This window comes from Oryzias melastigma, linkage group LG9 (assembly GCF_002922805.2).
Source record: "Oryzias melastigma strain HK-1 linkage group LG9, ASM292280v2, whole genome shotgun sequence".
Classification (NCBI taxonomy): domain Eukaryota; kingdom Metazoa; phylum Chordata; class Actinopteri; order Beloniformes; family Adrianichthyidae; genus Oryzias; species Oryzias melastigma.
Genome location: NC_050520.1, coordinates 10,710,821 through 10,728,760, shown reverse-complemented (window position 1 = coordinate 10,728,760; position 17,940 = coordinate 10,710,821). Strand labels below are relative to the sequence as shown.

The 17,940-nt window shown below is 36.0% G+C and overlaps 2 protein-coding genes across 3 annotated transcripts; one reads left to right on the top strand and one right to left on the bottom strand.

Annotated features, from left to right (window-relative positions):
• The first annotated feature begins 10 nt into the window (after positions 1 to 10).
• elac1 (elaC ribonuclease Z 1) lies at positions 11 to 3,188 on the top strand. Its single transcript, XM_024275548.2, has 5 exons — positions 11 to 756; positions 1,343 to 1,549; positions 1,706 to 1,764; positions 1,958 to 2,168; positions 2,459 to 3,188. Exons 1-5 carry the CDS (start codon positions 600 to 602, stop codon positions 2,929 to 2,931), a joined length of 1,107 nt encoding a protein of 368 aa, XP_024131316.1. The 5' UTR covers positions 11 to 599; the 3' UTR covers positions 2,932 to 3,188.
• mier3b (mesoderm induction early response 1, family member 3 b) lies at positions 3,040 to 14,359 on the bottom strand. Of its 2 annotated transcripts, none has more exons than XM_024275546.2 (13): positions 14,239 to 14,359; positions 13,114 to 13,138; positions 12,751 to 12,896; positions 10,655 to 10,777; positions 10,200 to 10,323; positions 9,449 to 9,516; positions 9,272 to 9,344; positions 9,027 to 9,175; positions 8,747 to 8,828; positions 7,161 to 7,255; positions 6,954 to 7,081; positions 5,933 to 6,087; positions 3,040 to 5,855 (listed from the first exon to the last, which is right to left on the bottom strand). In XM_024275546.2, the coding sequence occupies exons 1-13, from the start codon at positions 14,245 to 14,247 to the stop codon at positions 5,383 to 5,385; spliced, it is 1,650 nt and encodes a 549-aa protein (XP_024131314.1). In that variant the 5' UTR covers positions 14,248 to 14,359; the 3' UTR covers positions 3,040 to 5,382. The 2 variants fall into 2 exon arrangements, with proteins under 2 accessions (XP_024131314.1, XP_024131315.1); XM_024275547.2 differs by lacking the exon at positions 14,239 to 14,359 and adding an exon at positions 14,183 to 14,232.
• Between the last annotated feature and the right edge of the window lie 3,581 nt (positions 14,360 to 17,940).

Sequence of the window (17,940 nt, the reverse complement as noted above, 5' to 3'; positions counted from 1 at the left end):
GTGGCCTGGAAAAAGGCAAAATAGGAAGAAATTACAAGCAAAAGAAATAAATTGTGTTTTTTTTCTGATTATATTCAATCTAAAATATTTGTTGAACCTTTATTTATACAGGAAGGTTGATTAAGAACAATTTCTCATTTACGACCACCAACAATACAGAAACGACACAACAGCGCAAAAAGTTCCATGCAGATAAAAACATGACATTTCCTCACATCAATAATTTAAATATTTACAAGAAAAAGTCCACAGGAGGCACCAATTTAATGATTACAATAACAGAAGAAAACCTATAAAAAAAAGTAAAAAAAAAAAAAAAAAAAAAAACCATCAACATTCATCAAAAATAAAACCCTAAAATCATTGCACTGTGTAAAATTAGCAATTATCTTTAAGATGGGTTTAAAATATTGTGATACAAAAGTATATTTGACCAAATATGTTTGCTATAACTACCTCAAAAGGGGGGAAACTGATGTGAGCGTCCTGTTGGTTCAGCTCCACCTCTTTTATGTCATCAACATGCGACGATTGTTTACAGGAAGCGTGGCTGCCTTCGTCCACGCTGGAAACTCCTCTTAAAGTTCAACATTTTCAGGATGACCATGGATATTACGTTCCTCGGTACCGGGTCGGCTTACCCGTCCCCTCACCGCGGTGCCTCGGCGCTGGTTCTGCGTTCGGACGGAGACTGCTGGCTGTTTGACTGCGGAGAGGGAACCCAAACGCAGCTGATGAAGAGCCAGCTCCGAGCCGGTGAGTTCCTGCAGGTTAGAGATCCAGAGTTAGGAGTTTCCTCTGGAACTTAGCGTGTCCAGTGTATCTTAAATGTACAAAAACAAATAAATGTTTTAATTACAGATGCAAAATTCTTAATTTCTGTGTTAAACAAAATAAAAAAGTCTCCATTGTAACATTTTTAGATCATTTTATAACCATTTGTTTGCGTTACAGCTAAATATATGGGAAAAAATGTATTTTTAAAATAAAGTTGAACATAACTAAAGTGTAGGGGTTTTATAATTAATCGATAAATTTTCCTATGATCCAACCGGAGTAATCTGTCAGAATCGAATCAACCTATGCCCTTAATAAGTTGTTTCAGAATTACATCAATTGATTATCGATATTGGAAAGACTGATTAATTTAGGCACTGTAAGTCTTTTTTATGAAAACATTAAAAAAAACGACTGTCATCGCAGCGATTTGTAGCTAAATCTTTGTGCATTTTAAATATGACAAAGATATGTTATCGTCATGAAATGAACATTTTTTACTTCAATTTTGAGGCCTGCGTGTTCCCCTTCCTGCTGTGACCCCTGTCCCGTTCGGTCTATGCAGGTCGAATCACCAAAGTTTTCATCTCCCACTTGCATGGAGACCACCTGTTCGGTTTGCCTGGTCTCCTTTGCACCATCAGCCTCAACAGCAGCGCTGATCCCCAACAGAACCTGAAATGTGTGGATATCTACGGGCCCCGGGGCCTTCGGCACTTTCTCAGGGTCACGCTGGGGCTCACAGGATCACAACTGCTCTTCCCTTATGCAGGTAAGTTTTAAAAAATGCATTTTTTTTAAACGATTTTAGATGTTAAAAATGTCTTGTACTTTTTCGTTTACATTGTCGGTTTTCTATTAAATGGTTGTATCTTTTCTGCTGTGACTCTTAAGTTGTTCTGCCCTATTGTTGTAAATGTTTCTGCAGTTCATGAGCTTGAGCCGACAACAGACCAGTGTCCACAAGAAGGACTGCTCAGTGTTGAGGTAGATATTTCACTTTTGTGTTCTTTGTTTGATAAAAAAAAAATACACATATATAGACAAATAGTTGGAATTTTCCCAAGTATTTGTCTTTATTTACTGCCATAACCTTTATTTTAAGCCTAGTATTTAACTTTCTTAAACATACTTTAACACATTTAAATTTTAAATGTAATTTCTGTTCCTGTTTCACCAGCTGACCACGGAGCGCGGCCCGCTCCATCCCCAGGAGCAGCCTGGCAGGACGATTAGTCTGGATGCTGAAAGTGACTCTTACCTTCTCTTTGAGGACAAGAAGTTTGTAGTGAAGGCCTTTAGGCTGTTTCACCGCATCCCATCTTTTGGGTTTTGCATTCAGGAGCACGATCGACCCGGAAGACTAAAAACAGAGCTACTTAAAGAACTTGGTATGGAGCTGTATTTGTTTTAGCTAAAATTTGAGTAAAATTCCAGTTTTTTTTATTGAACATTAAATGTTTCTAGTTATTAGCTATGGAAGTAGATATATGAAGAATTTAATAGTAAACACTTTAAAAGTTCAAAGTATATTGATGGAAAATCTTTTTCCTCTAAAACACCAACTTTGTACTGAAAATACAGTAAAGACATATGAGAAGTTTGAAAATGTTAGACTTTATTTAAAAAGCTTTGGAACTAAGTTCTTCCAAAACTTCTCTCATTTTTTTTTTTTAATCAGGTATGAAACCAGGACCTCTTTTTGGCCGTCTCAAAGCCGGAGAGTCTGTAACTCTGGAAAACGGGTGCGTGGTTCTGCCCAGTGAGGTTCTGGAGAAGCCCATCTCAGGAAGGAAAGTCTGCATTCTAGGAGACTGCAGCTCGGTGCTCGGGGAGGCGCCGCTGCATCTGTGTCGCGACGCTGACGTGCTGGTTCACGAGGCCACGCTGGGGAACGAGCACCGGGAGAAAGCGGTGGAGCACGGACACAGCACGCCTGGGATGGCGGCGGCGGTGGCTCGGGCTTGCAGCGCGCAGCGGCTGGTTCTTTACCATTTCAGTCAGAGGTACAAACCCGGCTCAGTGCTGAAGGACGGGGACGAGAACGAAGTGTTGGGACTTCAGAGGGACGCTGAGGAGGCACTTTGGGGCACGGAGGTAGAGGTGACAGTAGCAGAGGACTTTATGACTCTACCTGTTCCTCTAAGAAGGTGACAATCCGTTTATATTAGTGTCCGATTAAGTGTCTTTAATTTAATCCAAATTTTAATAATTAAAGCATTAAATACATATGTCTTTCATGTAAAGAAAATCCAATGTCTGAACCTTTTCCAGAGCTTTATTTCTGGATCTGTACACAAGGTATTAAAGTACAACATAAAATACAAAATAATGCTTAACAAAAGGAAAAAAAAAACAGCAATGTTTATGTACAATTTCTATAAACAATAAAGATAGCTTCTCGAACATTTCTCATAGTGAAGTTTTGATTGTCTATATTTCTGGATATACATTTTTAAAATTTGTAGGTTTTTATTCACAAAGGTATTTCTTCTTCCAAAGGACTTAATTTTTTTGTCTTTTTCTTTCCTTTTTAAAACCACAACTTCTGTATTTTTTCTTTTGAAACTTCAAAACACAAATACAAAATATAAAATAAATTTGTTTAGTGCTCTCCTGCACACAAGTCTCATAGAATATCACATTTTGGAGTTCACAGGGTGGTGAAAACGTACTACTTAATGGCCTTTACATTCTGACAGTTTTCTTCATCTTTGTACAAACCACAGGTGAAATAAATATCACTGCACCGCTAAAGCTAGAAGACCTTGAAGGACCTACTGCATTATGCATGTTGCATTAAGAGAAACGAGCTCTCCACAGACAGAGCAGCAGCCATCCCCTTTACCATCAAAACAGAGACCACGACATGTGAAGGTTTGTTTTTTTCTCCCCCCAAAAAACGAAAAATGTCTTTTACACATGGCTGCAAGAAGTCTCGAATGCCAAAAAAAAAAAAAAAATCTCAACATTGAGTAATATCAATACGTCTTTAGGTAAAGCCGTTTTCAGTGGTACACTTCAGGGACAGGCACAGCTGGCATGCGTCTTTTCAGCTGTGTCCTGGTGTTTGGGTTTGTTTTTTTTGTTTTTGTTTTTTTCCAAAAAAAGAGAAAAATAAGTTTAAACACCAAGTCAAAGAAGTAAAATGCAAAACCCCAAAAGTCTGTACATATATACAAATTATTGCCTTTCTGACAAGGTATCAAATAAAGACTCATGTATCAACACAGATTCACAAGTGTAAGAGGTCAGTTAATAGACTATTTAAAGGCTATTTGCTATATATTTACATGAAATACAAAGGTGGAGATTTCCTTTCTGATGCTGGGCTTGGAAACCGAATTACTCAACCAAACTTTCAAAACGACCTAATGGTTGGTGAGAAACATTTATGGACAAACGTGATGTGCCCCCAAACGAAATAGTCATAGCACAATGCATAGATAAATTAAGTAAACACTACTTTACAGCATCAGATGAACCGATGCTGACCCGCTAAACATTTATGGACTTCAGTCAAGCAAATCGGCTCCGTTTCTGCTACTTTCCTCCCACAAAGTTGTCAACCAGATTTTAAGAAGGCATCTCTAGTCAGGACAGGGTAGGCAGAGGTTCAGTACAAAATGACATAATACTGCAGGTTTACCCGAGCTTGCCAATAAAAATAAAAATTAAACAAATGGCGCTACTTAATTTAGGAACTAGCACTTTTACAAAAACACTACACAGCCGAACCTGCCTACAAGCAGCATAATCGATCGCGTCAACTCAAGGAAATCTCATGAAGGTAAAGGAATACAAACTTTACTGTGTCAGTGTTTCAATGGCTATCAACCCAAAATCGTTGCATTGCTGTATTGCTGTTATATCCTCCGTAAAAGATTTTAGAGCCAGACAGGAAAACGAGGTGACTCGTAACTTCAGCCTGCACCAACCGCTTGGGATATTAAAGAAATGGAACTTGTTTTGCGACATGGGAGATGAAGAAAAAAAAAATTCCAGTTTTGCCAAATTAAGCTTAAAATCTATGTAAGAGACAAAAAAAATCAGTAGGCAAAACAAAAGAGCCTCACAGGTAAAGCTACATCTTTTCAAGCTAGTCTCTGTGCTAGTGTTGCCAACACAATAGGTGTAGAGCAGATCCACCCATCTGGTTACTGAAAAGTACCTGTTAAACAAAACACCGCTTTAAACATCTTAAATTAAAAGTACCACTTCAGGACAAAAAAAGAGAAAAGCAAACATGATTTTGGCAGCTGAAGGAATGGCAGGATAACAGACGGGAGATGCTGTGGGTAAACGCAAAGGGAAGATTTCCCATCTCTCCTGCAGCTTCTGGGCCCCACTGCATGTGGACGTTACACACCTCAAGAATGCAAAGAAACATAAAATAAATGGCTATATAACTCTTGAGAGAAATCAAGATTTTAGTTCTATATGGTAGACATCACTGATGTCATATTACAAAAAATAAAAAAAAGTATATTCATATACATATAGATATATATTTATATAGATTTTAAACAAATCAGAGTTTCCAGTGAGGTCAGTCTTATGTACAAACAAGAAAATGGTTTCAAAAGGGAAGAACAGAGAGGAAGATCACTCGGACTGAAGTGCTGCAGTGTGCTGTGTGTGGTGCCGTGCGTGAGCTCCTAGAAAACCGTTGGCCTCACCGCTCCCAGCTAAGCTGGCAAAGTCCGTCACCGACACCGCCATTTTAGCGCCGGTGATTCTGTGGTGATGTGTCGTCCGCCGCGCTTCGAAGTCCACGCCCAGGTTACCCACCGACACGTCGCTGATAAAAGAGTCCGGCAGCGCCATCTTGAGTCTCTTGGACGGCCGTTCGCAGTCCTTGGCGACGCACACGCCTCCCAGCTGACCCAGGTCTGAGTGGTAGAAGCCGGCGTCCAGCATGTTGAGGCAGTCGGGGTCGCCGCCGTTCGTGGGAAAGCCCAGGGATTCGTCGTGGTTCAGAGAAGTGCGATGAAGGCCGTCCAGCGGGGGAAAGCTGTACGAGTCCAGGCAACTGACTTCAGCGGGCGAGCAAACTGTAGCTACAGTGTTGCTCAGAGCTGGAAGAACACAAAGCTCTGTTATAGCACACAATTTATTACCTTTTCCATACCCCCAACAAAGTCCATCTACTGACCTGTAAGGTCGCTGGCTGTGATGGAGTTGAGCAGGCTGAGCTGCTGTTCCGTCGTCGTCTCCATCCTCCCTCCTCCACCTGCTCCTGAACATACGGAGGAGGAGCTGTCCATTGCCAGACCCTCAGCTTCATCCACCAGCCGGTCCATCAGATCACTGCATACACAAAAAGGCTTTAAGCTTAAGTTTTCTCTGGGTAAAATGGTTCAATTCTATGGTGATTCTCCTGCTCCTTTCCAAATGTTTTTCGGCAAGCAAAAACTATCACATTTTAAACAATTTCATCAATCTTGGTATCAAAACGTTTAGCTCGTTCAGGACATACTTGTGTATTTTTGGCATTCATAAACTTTATAGTTTTTTAAATATTGGGCAAAATATACACATTAGGAAATGAAAATCTTCAAATGTCATAATTTTAAGTAGATTACACCAACAAGCCTTTACATATATTCATTCATTCTATTTTAGCAACAGGCTAACATTTTCAGCTGATTTGTTGTCTACCGAGGTTTTTATAGGCCAATTTAGAGTTTAGCTAATATTTTAGCAACATGCAAACATTTTTTGCTCATTTGTTATTTATTTTTATAGGTTAATTTAGAGTTTAGTTTCAATTTTAGCAACATGCTAACATTTTTGACTGGTTTACTGAGGGATTTTAGGCTGTTTTGGAGTTAAGCTAGTATTTAATAAGCAATCTGCTAGCTTTTTTGGCTATGTTTGCATCTACAAAGGATTTTTGGACTAATTTGGAGATCAGGTCATATTTAAGCAACACACTAAATATTTTTACAAAATTGGCATGTATTAAGGAACTTCAGCGCTTTTTCGTAGTTCTTTAACAAAATTTTCAGTCTTTTAGCAAATTTAACATTTTGCAAATAGCTTTTGTTTTTTTCAGCAAAAAGCTTCAGCTTGTTCAGCGACTACTTTCAGCAAAATGCATTCATGCTAGCATTATCACATCTAATGCAACTTTTCTAGTTACTTAATAAATAACAGTTTTTTGTGTTACTTACGTTACACCTGGATAGCTGTTATACTTTTTCTTTCCAAACCGATTCTGCTGGACAAAGAAGTCGAAGCGCTCAGATTTTTTCCACCTATAATAAAACGCCACGCATTCTGCGACTGTTCGTGTTGTGACCTGAGAAGAAAAATGACATAAGAGGAGGTGAGAAGACCTTTGACTTTTTTATGTTTCTTCGTAAAAGCAGAAAACTCACTTTGTGTTTCTGAATGAGGTGAAAATTTTTGTCGTGCATCTGCAGGCCGTGTTCAAAGTTTCTACATTCTTCCTCCGACCATGGAGGGGATTTTTCTGAAAGAGAGATGTAATTTTATTAGACAACAGCAAAAAAAAAAAGAAAAGGAAAGTTTGGCTTTACTCAGGAGTTGACTTTTTCAAAATAATTCCTCTTTAATTCATCAAAAACAAAAGAGGAACAGTGATGTGCATCATAGAATCAGTGTATTTTACCTCAACCGACATTCAAGATATAAAATAAATGACAACTATTTGATTATACAATGTTTTTTTTATATATAGATGAGATTAAAAAGCACTAAAATTCTTCTGGTTTCCTCATCAACTGTTCCTCTTTGTTCCAGAAGGAGGAACACCAGAAGCTACAGCTTATCCGGTAAGTAATTACATGTGTTGACTGAAAGTTGTACTTCACAAACTGTCAGTCTATCAATCATAATGAGAGTGCTTTTGGGGGCTGGGTATCGCCAATAATTTCCAGAATCTATGCAATTTGATTCACCAGAGCCTGGATCAACTCTTTCAAACCACTCTAGTCAGTTCGATTCAAATCAATTTTGAGTTTACACATTTGTTTTAAAATATTTGATTAATCTATGTAAATGTTTTGAAGATATTCATATAAATCTGATACAGTCCATATACTGCAAAACGTTTTAGTGAAAGGATAATGAGATTATCAATACCATACAGTGTTACATGGATTCTCAAACATAGAAGCTCCAACAATTGTTCTGCTTCTCCTGGAGGGCGTTTCAGTTTGGCCACTAGGTGGCGATCGCACTATAGCATTACGCCTTATTCCAAAAGAAGAAGAAAGTATGAGCAAAAAACTGTTTTAGACCAAAAATGTTTACTTATTTAAACAAATATTTCCTTGAAAGAGTTTGGAAAATGAATGCCTGTGAGTTTATAAAGATGTTCATTTAGTCGGCAATGTATGTTTAGATCGACTGACCGTTAGCATTAGCCGTCCTATTGGAAATCCCATTATAGTATAGCATCAAGCCAGTGGACTTTAACTTTGTGTTAGAGCGATCTATATTTTTATGGATCAATTATTGATCTATTATGCTTAGATTGGTCCAGATTGATTAATCAATTTTATCAACTAAAATCTAATGATTATTAAAAGAAAATCTTAAGAAGTTCTACTAGTGTGGATACCCAGTAATGTCGGTCTGTGTCTTAAGCCATATGTGGCGTCTTCTGTACTCAATAGTATATCAATACATGTGTTGTTTGTCCACACCATAATGAACTGAGATACTAAAGATTAAGATACCCAACTATATGAAACTCTGGGAAGATGCTTTAAAAATCAATGTGTAAAACTCAGATGAACACTAAAGAATTAGACAAGACATCTTCATGGAATACATTGATAAAGTGACCATAGAGGGTTGTTCCACTCTTTCTTCTAAAATAATTATGACAGTTTTTGTTTACAATATCATTTAACCCTCTTAATTGTGGGAAAATACTGGAACTGAAAAACTATGAATTTTTGTATTTTAAGACTAAAGATGGAATTCATTTCCTTACCTTTTGAGGATTTTAAATGGCTGCAGTATCTCTCTAGTGCTTCACGGATATTGTAGTTGCATTTGACAAGCTCGTGCAAAGCCTTTACATATAAAAAACAAACAAAAAAAGTGCAATGATCAGAACTCCGGTAATGAGGAAACCGGATCTCACAAACTCCTAATAACACCTCAAATAAAAATGAGTACATCCTAAACTCTTTAGTTAGAAAAGTTTGCCCATCTTACATTTACCATTGCACTACAGCGTGTAAAGATTGACATTTGAAGGCGTGGTTTACCTGCTCATTGTCTCGAACACTCATTGCTGCTTTGTCATTTCCCGTCCTGTCATTGGCCGTCCGTGACCACGCGTCAGACAGGAATCCCTTCACCTTGTTTTCGGACAGCACACCTGGACTCCACATCAACTCATCTTCATTTTCATACACTGCATAACAAGAACACACATTTTAGCATTCATCACATTTGTTAAACTTGAGGAAAATGGAACAGAAAGTAAATAAAATCACAAAATAAAAGACACCTTTTTCTCCATCTTTGTAGTGACAGATGCAAGAAGGAACTTCTGCTTGGTACTCTGATCCAACCATGATTTCCTTTAACAAAAAAGAAAAGTTAGCACGACAGAAAAAACCAACTAATTATGCAAAAGTTAATACAAACTGTGACATAAAACCTAGTTATTACTGAAAATACTTACTTTTCTAGTGTCATCTAAGCCATCTTCATCACATTCTGATTCTTTATCACCATCAGAGACAGCGTTAGCTGAAGAAACAAAAGTAATTTATTATAAACGTGACATGCAATAAACTTCTTGAAGCACTGAAAATATTTGTAAACATTTTCAACAAAGCAAAGTGTAAAAAAACAAAGTGGCTGAAAGAAATAAGTTTGCTAATCAAAGAATCTTATTTAAGCCAGTTAAACTGGAAGGTTATTACTGCTGCAAGAGGAAATTGGAAAACTACAATAGTCATAGTGAACATAGATTCCAAATAAACAGACAAACCTAGAGAGCCTTTTTGAAAGCACAAAAGCTACATTTTTTGCAGTTTTTCTGACTTCAAAACTTTCCAATGCACATCTAATTGTTGTATTTTATACAGCTACATTTTCCGTCTTCATTTATTATATTAGCCTAAAGAACACCAGATTATAATCAACTTAATGCAACAAAAGATACAAAAAAAAAAAAAAATCAGAACTTAAATGATGTGTCTGGTGATAATTAGTATTAATAATAGCCAAATTCTAAAACAATGTTAGCGTTGTCACATGACAACAATGAGTAATAGATTGGTGATTCCAGGGTAAAGGAAAGACTCTTTTTAACTTATTTAATAATAATATCGCACTAAGAGGACAACATTAAAAAAAAAAAAAGTTTTCACCGTAATGCAAGACTGTAAAAAAAAAATGTAAATACATTTTAAATATCTCCCACTTACATCGAAGTGTTCTTGGGAAGAAATCAGTGGTCTCGTGGGAAGTAACTGAGGGAGTCAGATCATCAGCTGAAGACTGGGTCTCCTCCTCATAATCTCCAGACAACAGATCTTTAGCTATTTCTTCCTAAATAGAAAATGAAACATCAAAAAATTAGTTGATCGATCTGTTACAAACATTTCAAGCAAGTGGAATGTAAAACTGTCATCTGCACAATTTGACTAAAGAAACAGTTGATTATATTGATGAGACTTTCTTTAAGGAATCAATTTTAAGGAAACAATTAACTGATCATATGCCTAAAAACCTCTGATGCAAAAAAAAAGACATCTTTACCACATTCAAATAAAAACCTTACACACAAGATGTGAAACAAATGTAAGACTCATTCACAAAAATTTGTGTATCATTAACCACCAATTGAAAATCTGTCCAGTGAATATACCAAAGTACTTGCCTTATCCAAAGTCATGTCCGGCAGCTCATCAGTCAGGTCTCCAGAGGAACTGTCTATACTGGAACCCGCTGAGGCCTCATAGCGATATAAAGCCAAAAGTTCCTCCAATGGCATGTTTCCTTCCTGGTTATACAAAAATAATTCACATTTAAAACAAAATACAGAGCAAAAGGCAATGTGTGAATTTTATTACTGTTTGAATTGACGCATTAAATCATTTCAATTACTACTTCTTGAAAAGCCCAAAAATATTTGAATTAATTTATTTTACACACAAACTAACACATAACAGTGGGGGGAAATTGTTATTTGCAAATCAAACATTCAGCAGGTTCTCCCACTTAAAAAAGATGGCATAAGTCTGTAATGTTCATTAGGTACACTTCAACTGTGAGACAGAATTAAAATCCAGTAAATAATATTATATATTTTTTAAATAATTTGTATAATGGTGCTGTATTTAGCTTCTCCAACAAGGGTTCTATCCCTCACATACCTTTAATAACCTATTCTATCTTCCAATTAACTGTTTGGCACATGTTTGAACTGTTTTTATGAACCTCTCCACCATAGCCAAGACCAAAGAGCTGCCTAAGGACACCAGGGACAAGACTGTCCACCTGATCAACCAGACTGGTAAGCAATCAGCTCGGTAAGAAGAGATTAAATGATGGAGCAATTACTTGTAAAAAATGGAATAGGTACAAGGTCACAGACTATTTCCCTCCACCTGGTGCAAGATCACACCTGGTGGGGTACAAATGATCTTGAAAGTGAAGAAACAGTCTAGAACTACACGGGAGAATGAGTCAATTACCCAAAAAGAGCTGGGAAAAAAGGGTGATCCAGAGGACTGTAATGTGGTTAGATGAGATCAAAATGGAACTTGGAAGGAAGGAAGGGGAAAAGATGTAAACATGCTAAGCTGCAACCCCAAAACACCACTGTGAAGCACGGGGGTGGAAACATCATGCATGAATGCACCATATGAAGGAAAAGAATGAACGGGTCCATGTATGGTGAGAATTTGGAAAAAATCCTCCTTTTATCATTAAAGATTAAACTTCCAGTATGATAATGATCACAAACACACCAAGTGGGCAATAATAGAATGGCTACATAAAAAATATCTCAAGGTTCTGGACCGGCCTAGTCAATCTCCAGGCTTAAATCCAGTAGAAAGTCTGAGGAAAAAGTTGAAAGTCTGTGTTGCTCGGCAACAGCTTGAAAGTAATCACAGCTCTCGAGGAGATCTGCATGGAAGAATGGGCCAAGATAGCAGCTATAGTGTGGACAAACCTCTTTATAAACTCATAGACATGCATCTTCCAAACTCTTAAGAATATATTTTTTTAAAGTAACATTTTGTGGTCTAAAACAGTTTTTAACCTCATACCGTTTTCTTCTTCTGGAATAAGGTGTAATGCTCTAACACGATCGCCACCTGGTGGCCAAACTGAAACGCCTTCCAGGAGAAGCAGCACTGTTTACAATGTTAATGATTTGAACATTTTTGTTAGAACTTCTCCTTTCGAGAATCCATGTAACACTGTATGCCATTAGCAATTTTATTATTTCACTCATATATTTTACAGTATGTGAACTGTATCAGATTAATATGAATATAATAAAAAAAATAGTCTAAGTATTAATGTATTTCTAAACAAATGTGTAAACTCAAAATTGAATCGAAGAATAAAAAAAAAAAAAAATAAAAAAAAATCGGAATCGAATAGATTCAGGCTCTTGTGAATCGGATCAAATCGTTTCTGGAAATTCTAACAGATATTCAGCCCTAGTCATTACCAAAATGAGAAAATATTAGGCAGACTTTAGTTAATGACCAATAACTTGTGTTATTGCAAATTATATGGCAAATTCATTAAAAAAAGTGATTTTTCTTGATTCTTTTTTCACATTCTGTCATAGTTGAATTGATGACAATTGATGAAAGACAATTTTTATACCCCACTGTGCGTTTGTGTATAAACAAGATACCCGATTAAAAAACAATAAGTCATTCAGAAAAATACTACAATTAATAACATATATATTAAACTAGTACTTTATTCAGTAGATCCTTTACATCACTTTACCTTTTCCAGATCCGCAAGTTCAGAGTTGAAGTTTGTTCCACCTTCTATAGACTCTTCCTCCTCAAGAGTCCTTTCATCATCAAACTCATGAACTAACATTTCTGCCGTTGGGTCAAAGTCATGGTCCTCCGATGATAAAGAGCCAACTGAGGAAAAAAATTAAAATACTGTAAAACTTTGTACAAAATGTTTAAAAATGTCAAAAGAATGTGATTTTCTCAAAAGTTGCATTTTCCAATTAATATCAATCACAATCACTTCTGTTTGTGTGCTTTTAAAGACAGTTCATTCTTAATTATTTGTAGGCAAGTTTATTTCAAACACATAAATAAAATGCAAAATATATTTATTCCGTTTTCTTACCTGGACTTGAACTCCCTAGGGAAGCCTAAAAAAGAAGTGTATGGAAGTTGATGTTACTACCACAATAAAAGCAGACATCATTCTTGACTAAAACTTAAAAAAAATAATAATTCAATCCTGACTAATTATTGCACAGAGACAACTCATTATTCATCACAAAGCTAATGACAAGAACGTTTTATAGTAAAAGGCAGAAAACATTCAAGAGCTACTTTGACCACGAATAACTTGTCAACACATCTGTCAGAAAAGCTACAGCTGACATAAGAAACATTTTCAAACAGTGCTTCCTGTACAGAGTATCAACATTTCTTGATTAATTTTACTTCAAAATACTTGTCAAAAAACATCACAATTAAAAACATACCACAAAAATTGTATGTGTTTTTAAGATTCTATTTAATTAACAACATATTTGTAAAATACAATTGTTGAAATCAATGTAATATTCCAATTAGGTAGTGCCCGCTAATGTTCCCACTAGGACTTGGCTAATTTAAGATTAGCAGTGTAACTAACAACTGACTGCTAAAAAATGTGAAATTTTGATTAAAATTTCGAAAATATGAAGTTTCCATGAAAGTGAGGGTAAAAATGGCACTTGTGTGAAGTGGGAATGGCCAAATCTACGCAGTGTCGGCTTCTGATACCATTAAATAGCTAACAAGCTAACCAAAAACCCGGAATGTAACAGCCGAAAATCGGAAAATGTAAACAGTATTTTCGTTTAAACGGAAGGCAATCGATGCGCTGGGATAGAAATTGACACTTTAAAGCAGCCACCTTAGTTTAAACACGCAATATTAATTTTCATTCATCAAAAAACGGCAAAATCTCTTATTTTTATAAGCAGTGAGCTAACGTTAAATTAACCTATCAATTTACACAGCGGCTAGAGCGAAGCAGCTGAGAGCAAAGGCGCAGCGGCCTCGTAGTGAAGGATCGGCTCAGACATTCAAGCATATTTTAGACCAATAAAATCCACATATACGTCTAAAAAATGGCTCAACTGAAGGCAAAATACATTATTTTCGCAATCGATAAGATAAAAAGAGAAAATACAACACACAATTTTAAAAAATATCGATTAAAGACCGTTTGCTTCTCCCCTGTTTTCCCTCTTACCTCCGCCATATTGGTACCTTTAGCTAATGGGCTCGTTGTAGCGCAGTACCCGGATGAGCCGCCTGAGCCAATCAGAGATCCAGGTGACCATTGGAGTCGTGACGACGCTCCTACCGACTGCCGTGGAGATAAATATGTAGGGTTTATTAACGCTGAATTTCAACGAAATTTAACGAGAAAATGCAAAAATGTGTAATAATATAGATATGTATTCAGTCCAAGTATGTATTTACCCATTTATCTAGATTTTAGGTTGCACAGATACATTTCTAGAATATTCACAGAATGTTCTGTGCAGCCTCCATCCTTACCCATTTTGCGTCTTCCTGAAATAATGCAAATTTTATGTCACTACACGTTTTTTTATTTGCTTTGCAGTGTTTTATCTGGAACTCAGACGATTTTTTTTATGTTTATGCACGTTTATATTATTTCATTATGTGATGGCAATTTATTTTTTGTCAATAATAATTGTAAAAAATAATTGCCAAATGCCCAAAACATTATTGTAGGAATACCTGAAAGATGCAAGGACATGACCCAATGAGAAATTTGAAGAAGTTCAACCTATTTGTGAAACAGAATGAGAAATAAATCAATTTAAACTTTAATATCCAAGATCATTAACCAGAATAAAATTCTCTGCTTTTCTGAATGCCAGAAATATGACACATTTCGAAGGACTAGAACAACAAAAGGGGATAATAAAATACATCAAACTAAAAATCATATGAACAAAAATTTGTTAAAAATGATACAATTTTGGAATGTCTACATAAAAGATAAGAGTTAGTTAAAACACAAATAAAAGCTGTAAATTTCCCATAGAGAAATACAAAACAGCCATAATTACCACAATATATCTAAAATAAGAAAAAAAAAATAATCTTTTGATACATGTCTAAAATATCAGAAATACAATTTAATATAACTGTAATGTCAAAACAGAAGTATCTGTCTAAAAATAAATTAGACTATAATATGTTTTAGATATTATTATATTTAATGTATTTTCATATTTAATAACAACCCAAGACAACAAAGAATATATGCAAGAACATACTTGAAAACAATCATAAAACATAACTACAGATGAGCGATATCTCGGTTCCAGTATCGGTATCGGACGATATTTGCATATTTGTTGCTATAGGATCCCTTACGGTCAAGTATAATGTGATTGTATAGTAAAAGAAAATTTAAATATTTCTCATAAAGAAACAATAAGGAAATCTAAACTTTGTGTTATTGTAGACACTTCAATATCGGCAAATACCAGCTATCGGTCACAGTTGCAGGGGGAAATATCGTTATCGGCTGGAAAAATATCTGCCCATCCCTCCTCATAATCCTTGGTCATATTGGTCAAATAAAAACAGTGTGACTTAAAGGCAAAATGTTTTTGTAGCCACTATTTGTATGCCAGTAGGGGGCAAAATGTTATCTTTTTATACTTATAACTGTCTTCCTTTATTTTTTTGTGGATTGTTTTTACTTAGATATGATAAAGTTGATAAAGAATAGGATGAATCTAATAAACAATTATTAGACTTAATAATCAATAATTTTTATACATTAAAAGCCCCAGTTGTCTAAAGCTTAAAACACTAGCTTGTAAAAAAATTATTCATTTCGAAATTTAGAAGAATTGTAGCCTAGTTTTAGCAAAATCTGTCTCTACAGTATGCCACAACAGTCCTGCCATGTGTGGGAGTAGCAACGTTATCTTATATTTGCATCACAAATAAAGCGGGGTCTTTCTGAATTGCTGTTTGTTTTGCGTTTCTCATGTCTGCCAAAAAAATTACCCATTTGCATGAATGCGTTGGATGTCAGTTTAAAACAAGAACATATTAGCTCACGAATGCAGAATAAAAAAGATATTCCAGACTACTACTGCATAAACATTCGCCTCTACGACGTTCAGCTTGGCATAATAAATGATGCAAAATCGTTGCTGTGGACAGCCTGTGCAACTTGACTTTTCAATTAGGCAACAGCGGAGTCTCAAGCTGTTATTTACACTTTCGTCTGACTCAACAGCCTTTAATAAACCCCTGACCTGTGCAGCAATTGCCATATTTGGGGTGAAATGAGAAAAGGTGGATACTCTCACTCAATTGTTTTCCTTTTTAAAACTTGTTACAGGAAGTTAATGAAAAAAATCTGCATAAGGTGTAGGAGGGGAGAGCAGGCTTTGTTAGAGTTGAGTCACTGTTTCAGACAATTCAGAGGCACGTCTCTTTAGAAGAGCCATCTCGATCAATAAAAGACCCTTTCATTTGATTGTCTAACTGTTCACATTTAAAATACAATATTGGGCACATTTACTAGAAAGGTTGCCTTCTTAAATCCATATTTTTCTTCGTCTCCGATTCTTCCCCTTCAGTCCTTGAGTATGGCGAGTGCAACAACAAAAGTAACCTTTATTATCTATTTCTCTTTGCACTTTTGTCTAATTTATGATGAGTCATTTAAAAGTGCCTCCAACGCCTACTTTATCAGAACAATGTGGTCAAGAAGATGTGGGTCCTGAGCTAATGAGTGAAGCTGTCAGGTCAACAAGTTATCCTCTGACGTAAGTGGTGGAGATGTGGGTCACGAAGGGTCACAGTCTATTGTTTAAGTGCAAAACGGAAGCTCCTGATTAACACTGGTCCACACCTACACCGACTTTACAAGAGTCTTGCATTCACCAACATCTGTGCGGCATCATACATTTTAATGCTATTATTGTTGACTCTCCTTTGGGCGGCTAGAGCAAAATATTTAGCTTCATCCTCCCACCTCCATTTGTCCTTTCTTCATGCTCAAATCTATATCCGCCATTCTTCTTCTTCTCACAGTTTTCTTTCATTTTGGCTGATACTCTTTGGTCACGCATCACTTTTGACACTTGCTGTTCCAACCTGCTTGCACACACCTGATCCCCACTATTGACCCCAGAACCCAAAATCCTAAATCTTCCTTAAACCTCATCTTACAAAACTCCTGTCATCCCATTGATTCCCAGAGGATGCTACAGTAGGTAAACTGTCTGTATGATTTACTAACCCCAAAATTCTTCACAGAAACTGAGCTGGGAAATTATAGGTAGTTGCACTGATAATATAAAGTGCAACAAATAAAGCGGGAATAGAAGAGGACAACCAAAATTTATGATAATAACAAGAATGTGTTAGTAAAAGGTCTAAGTCAGGGGTCTGCAGTTTACAAAAACCCAATGGAAGCTGCAAAGTTCTACTTTATGTTTAAAAAATACCAGTTTTCCATATTTTATGTCTATTAAGCAATTCATTTATATATGAAAAAAATGTTTTTTTACAGTAAAATAACAATCTTACATTTCTATAAATGACAATTTTAAATTTTTGTAGCAGCTGATCCAAGTTCCTTTAAAAAATAAAACACTCCGTGTTAAATAAGATTCTCCTCCTGCAGCAAATTTACTTAAATAAATAAAAAAAAAATGCAAGAAAACCAAGTCAAACATGGTATTTACTGTCAGTATGACTTAGGTGCACCTTTATCCTGTTTCTCATTCTACTATTGAAAATAAAAATGACATAATTTTCTCTTCAATCTATACATGTCATTGTAATACTAAAACTCTTCCACAGCAGATTAAACCTTTTACCATCATTGTTGCACAGGTATCTGGCATCCATAAATAAATGATGAAACTTAATAACGGAAAACAAA